We start from the raw sequence: 5,544 nt of genomic DNA, 5'->3' as shown, positions 1-5,544 counted from the left end.
TTTCTCAAGCTTCATAACCTTTGAAGCATAATATTATAGTTTACTAACAAAATACTCTTAATTTTTTTTTTAAAAAAAATAATATATATATATATATATATATATATATATATATATATATATATATATATATATATATATATATATATATAGACACACACTTTAGTAATTCGCAAAGCTACTCGAATAAAAAAATTGAAAATGGAACTCAACTCGAGCTCAATCAAATCAAGCTCAAGTCCGAATTCCCATCATCACTTTCAATACCACCGGAGACAAAACTTTAGAAGAATGTAAACAAAAAAGACTAGTATTTCTTGAAAACCACATTTATTATCGGAAGAGGCCATAATAATATAACTAGTGATACTCATGGGGTATCTACGAATAGGCTGTGGTTAAATTTAATCCGATTCAATAATTTCATCACGCATCATTTCCTTTGACTTGAATTTGATTCTCAATTTTGTGTAGCCTTTATTTAAAGAATATGGGCATCCCCTATATTGATTGCACGCCAAACCAATGAAACAGAACACAGAGAAGCTACTGAAATCTGGAAACTGTAGCATTACCCCTGTGGATACTCAACAACTAACCATAAATATTTGCGGCATTACCACGAACTGAAGGACATCTAAAGAACCACAAACATCTATGACAACGGTACCTGATATCGTCAACTAAAACAAAATTACAAGCACTTGAACCAATCCGATCCCCCAAATTCAACGATACCATGTTTCTGGTTCAGATACCTGAAGATACACCATTTGAGTGTATCCATTGAACACAGAATTATCAAATTGAGACAAGCCAAGCCTCTTAAATAACCCATATCTACCATCTTCTATGATTGGAGTAGATGCACGAGCTGGATCATACCTTGTTTGATGGGTTAGTGAAGGACCAGCAACGGGAGGAAACTCCCAGTAAACATCGAGCACTGACTCAACAAATCTGCTGTTCTCAAAATGTTCAGCATAAGTAATTGGCTTGTTGCTATGGTTAAAATCATCCCGCATATGCCCTCTTACGCCCCACCAGGCTTCTCCAGGTCCACAGAGCTCGTCTATATCAACTGCTTTGTCCCAGAATTTTTTCCTTCTAAATCTTATCCTGGCTTCATCGCTATCTTTGAAACAGCTATGTCCGCCACCTGGATAGACAGACAGATTATACAGTGACTGTGATAAACAGAAAAGGTGGCAAATAAACTGATTGAGAATGTGTGATCAACGAAATGAATGGTTTGAGTGTTCAAGGAAAATGGAGAAAGAAATGCAAGCTTCACTCTTTCATGTACTCATACAACTACCATATTCAACTGATCAAGATATCCACAGCCTAAGAGGAAACGAATATTGTAACTTCAAAAGGAAAATAATTTTGTGGCAGGGGTTAATGATTATTTCAAAGAGAATCAAGCTTTAACATTACAAGTTCTGCCATTTTTTGGCTACTCTTTGAATTAACCCTAAACCCTGCCACAAAATTATTTCCCTTTTGAAGCTCTGCCATTTTTCGCTACTCTTTGCTTGGTTGAATTGATTAGAAAAAGTTGTTAGCCAGTAAAACTGTCCATTATGAACCCTTTTACTGTCAAATTATTGAATGATTTGGACAGCATACATAATAAACTGAAAACCTCGAAATCAATCTGAAACGGGAAAGTTTAGTTTGGTTAGCAGTTTGAAAATTACAATCCTGGAGACTGAAACCAAACCATATACATCATAGGCGGTTTAAAGCAAACTGATCCGAACCCAAACTAAAATTTTAAAAAAAAAAACTGAAAACAACAAACTAAACCACGATATTTTTCCTTAACTTATGCTGTTTTGTCTCAAAACTATGTTGTTTTTTATGTGTGTGCAAATATGGAATTTATACAGACATTCTAAATTTATTTGAACTAGTTTATATCATTATAGACAATAGTCCTATTATTATCCGCTTCATAATATCATCTTATTTCTCGAAGAAAATAAAAATTTTACGTTCTCAACCGAAATTAATCCACGTGCTTTGGTTCAACCATGGTTTGGAAAAACTCTTAAACTGAAACTGACAGTTTTGACTTTAAAGAAAATGAAACTGTCCAACTCGAACGGTGTACACTCTTAGATTTGGTAATCACTTAGTGATTTTGCATAAAAGGCCAATCTATCCACGATTTTTTGCTCTACAATGCACCACGACTCAATACACGCAATCAGGTTTATGACTTGTTTCTAGCCTTACGAGAAAGTATCACTTACCCATATAAATGTTGTTAAAAGAACACTGAGCAGATAAGTCTGACATAATAGCAATATAGAATACAAGGCAATTCGAAATCAACAGACAGATCTTGCATCGCAGGCAAGGATTCAGAGTGACCAACATCAACAGGCTATGAAATAGAAAACAACATACCGCTTATGTAAAATTGATCACATATCTGCCTGAAGGAATAATGGTCCCCAGTTCCAGTATCATAGTTGTCCTCAAAAACTAGATGCTTGAAGCCAGCTTTAAGTGCTACCTTTAATCTACCATCAAAGAATAAAACCATAACAAAAAGGATACTTAGAGTTCCATGGAGAGGAACCTGTAAATTTTATGAAGATTTACCTTTTTAGTTCATTTTGATGGTCATCAAAGAAGATCAAAACCCGGCTGAGGTCTTTTATTCCGTGTTTCTTTATCACTCTTGCCCAATCCATGCTCCCAAAATCAACAAAGTCCTTTCCAGCAAAATATGTGCAATTTCCATCAACATAAGCAGGTCCTTTCTTAAGATACTTTTCTGGATGACGAGGTGAAAGTGACACAATAGGTGTATCCGGCATCGCTTGCCTTAAAACCCACGTAGAATGCCCCTTAAAAGCTCCACTTTCAATCATCAAGTCAGGCTTAAGCCATTGTGTGATAAACCAAAGTCCAAAACTATGGTCAAATCCCATCCCATACATGTTATTCTTTATAGGTCGGGTCTCGTATATTGGCACAAACTCCTCAAGAGCTTTGAGTAAATCCTTGGACGTCCATTCAACAGTTTTTCCATGTTTCGATCTGCCTTTAGACAAGGATAGTTAAATAGGTAACAGGTATAAACTCAGACGACCTTTTTTTCTACCAAATGACAAATTTAAAAACTAACTAACAAAACACAATGACTTCTTATTGCACTGCATGGAAATACGAATCTAAATGATTCTCGAATATTTGGTGAAGAATTAATGTTCCCATCAGTAATTGCATAGGAAATCTCAGCATATCGATTCACTAAAGGTAAAGTTGATACAGGATTGAGTGTCCGGCGTGTTATAAAAAATCACAGAAGTCACTGATGATGTTACTCAAACACCGACCGAATATAGCATAATTGTTCATCGCAGCAATTTCATTTTGGAATGACTTCCACTTTAATAAATCAACTTCTCAAAAAACAAACTCTTTCTAGAAGAGGCAAACCGGGAAACTTAGTTGAGAGTACAATCATGGTTCGCCGAAACGGTCACGGCGCGGCCGGATCGCCCGTTCCGGAACGGTAACGGTCACTGACGTTCCAAAGTTCTATGACAAATCGGTGATTGCTTTGTAGCGCTGTTCTTTGACGTTATAGCGGCGCTTTAACGGTGGAACGGAACGGTAACGGTCGGAACGTGAAAGTGCTAACTAGATGTATCATGTTCAGCAAGGCTCGCCTGAATCCACCGATCAGAAGGTTGTCTTTGTGTTTTTACTCCAGGTCTTCTAATAATCAACTGTATTTGATGAACAAAGTCGTTTCTTGGAAAGTTTATCAGAATTTTGTAGTGTTAGTGACCTAGTTTGCTGAAACGGTATCGGAACGGCCGTTCCGGAACGGGAACGAGGCCCACCTTGATGAAGTTCCGGGGTGTGAATGTTGATGCTTTGGGGCGTCGTTACGTAGATAGAAAATATCGTGTTATCGACGAAACGACATAGAACGGAACGGTAAAAGAAAAAAAAAGATATAGGAGCAAAGTATTCTGGAATACTTGAATACACAAACAAACAATTACAAGGCTTGCTGTAAAGAATATTTAACTGTGAATCTCGAGTCTACTTCTCGCTCCATCAATCAAAGAAAGAAGAGCTACACTGAGATTTAACTGTTTATATTGGGAAATTTTCATCTCGATGTGTAATAATAAAATAATTAAATTGATTGTAAAATATTGATTTTAGTTGATGTACTTTAGTTGATGTTAAATAATATGTAACTCTAGAGTAAGCTTTGAAGAAATTTGATTCCAATTTGGGTTAATATATGTACGTCCAATTGAAATTTTTTCAAAAGTTTAATTGATTATAACCTAAAACTTTCTTAATAGTATATTTTAATTTTGAGAGGGTTGTGAAAATTTCAATATATAACAAAGATATGTTTTGTGATTCAATAAGACGTGAATAAAATTTAAAAAATATATTTACTATATTGTTTTAATCAAATAATCTATTTAAATGATATTTATTTTGATTGACATATTTTTAAATTTTTTTCCAAAATTTTCAATTTATATTAATTTTTAAAAAATATCCGAGCCGAGACTGTTCCGCGAAATGTCATCAGAACTGGAACTGTGACCTCCACGACGGTATCCGCGACCGCGATTGCGAACCTTGAGTACAATATGAGGATTATTCAGCTGCTTTCTATACAAACTCAACTTTTTTAGCTAACTTAAGCTTCAGATCTCTCAATCATCACCCATCCTCAAAAAACAAAACAGAGCATATAATCAAGCATGGAAATCTGAATCCACATGCAATGTAATCGATAATTACAAACACAAACGAGTAAGAATAATTTTGTTGTTCGCATTTGGAAATAAAAATTCTAAAACCCTAACATTTCAAAACAAATAAAGGAAAATTGCAAAAGCTGCGGTTTACTTACACCAGGGAACGCCAAGAGATCCGAAATCCGATTCGAGCCCATCGAACCCGAAGAATCTCAACCGCGAGGTGTGATCGGATGAGGAGACTGAGATGCAGACCAAATCACGCGTATGGTAAATGAAAGACGAGATAATCAAGACACTAAGCCCGATTATGAAAATGGGCCAGATGTATCCAGTTCGGGCCAGGTAACTACCGATCCGCGTACTGACTGACATGTGCTTCCGCGTCTTGGAATCGTCCCCGGTTTCCTCGCCGCCACCGTCTTCGCCGGCATGCGGCGTTCGCCTTGTAGAAAGTACTCTGTCTAGCATTTTGAAATATGGACGGACACCCACAGCATTACCGAGACGAACGCTTCACTGGGCTACACACAGCACAGCACGATTTGGACCATAAATTCGGTTTAATCTCATATAGCTTCCAACGGACAACTAATTTGTTTAAAATAAAATATATTATTTCTTTTTTATCCAAATAAAATATTCGTTTAACTTACGAAATTGACACGTAAGAATATTTCATTAGATTTTTGTGTGTATATATATAATTTTATTTGTATTTTTTAAAATCATTTAAGAAATTTATAGAAAATGTAAGTTTTCGAAGAAATTTTTCGTTTTATCTTAA

The 5,544-nt window shown here is 35.7% G+C and overlaps 1 protein-coding gene across 2 annotated transcripts; it reads right to left on the bottom strand.

Moving 5' to 3' along the window:
- Positions 1 to 595: 595 nt before the first annotated feature.
- Positions 596 to 5,335, bottom strand: LOC140841109 (uncharacterized). Of its 2 annotated transcripts, XM_073208311.1 has the most exons (5): positions 5,111 to 5,335; positions 4,913 to 4,999; positions 2,617 to 3,061; positions 2,419 to 2,534; positions 596 to 1,159 (listed from the first exon to the last, which is right to left on the bottom strand). In XM_073208311.1, the coding sequence occupies exons 1-5, from the start codon at positions 5,226 to 5,228 to the stop codon at positions 729 to 731; spliced, it is 1,197 nt and encodes a 398-aa protein (XP_073064412.1). In that variant the 5' UTR covers positions 5,229 to 5,335; the 3' UTR covers positions 596 to 728. The 2 variants fall into 2 exon arrangements, with proteins under 2 accessions (XP_073064412.1, XP_073064411.1); XM_073208310.1 differs by having other exon boundaries at positions 4,913 to 5,334.
- Between the last annotated feature and the right edge of the window lie 209 nt (positions 5,336 to 5,544).

This window comes from Primulina eburnea, chromosome 9 (assembly GCF_022965805.1).
Source record: "Primulina eburnea isolate SZY01 chromosome 9, ASM2296580v1, whole genome shotgun sequence".
NCBI classification, from domain to species: Eukaryota; Viridiplantae; Streptophyta; class Magnoliopsida; order Lamiales; family Gesneriaceae; genus Primulina; species Primulina eburnea.
The sequence above is the reverse complement of the archived record's forward strand: the minus strand, read 5'-3'. Positions and strand labels throughout refer to the sequence as shown.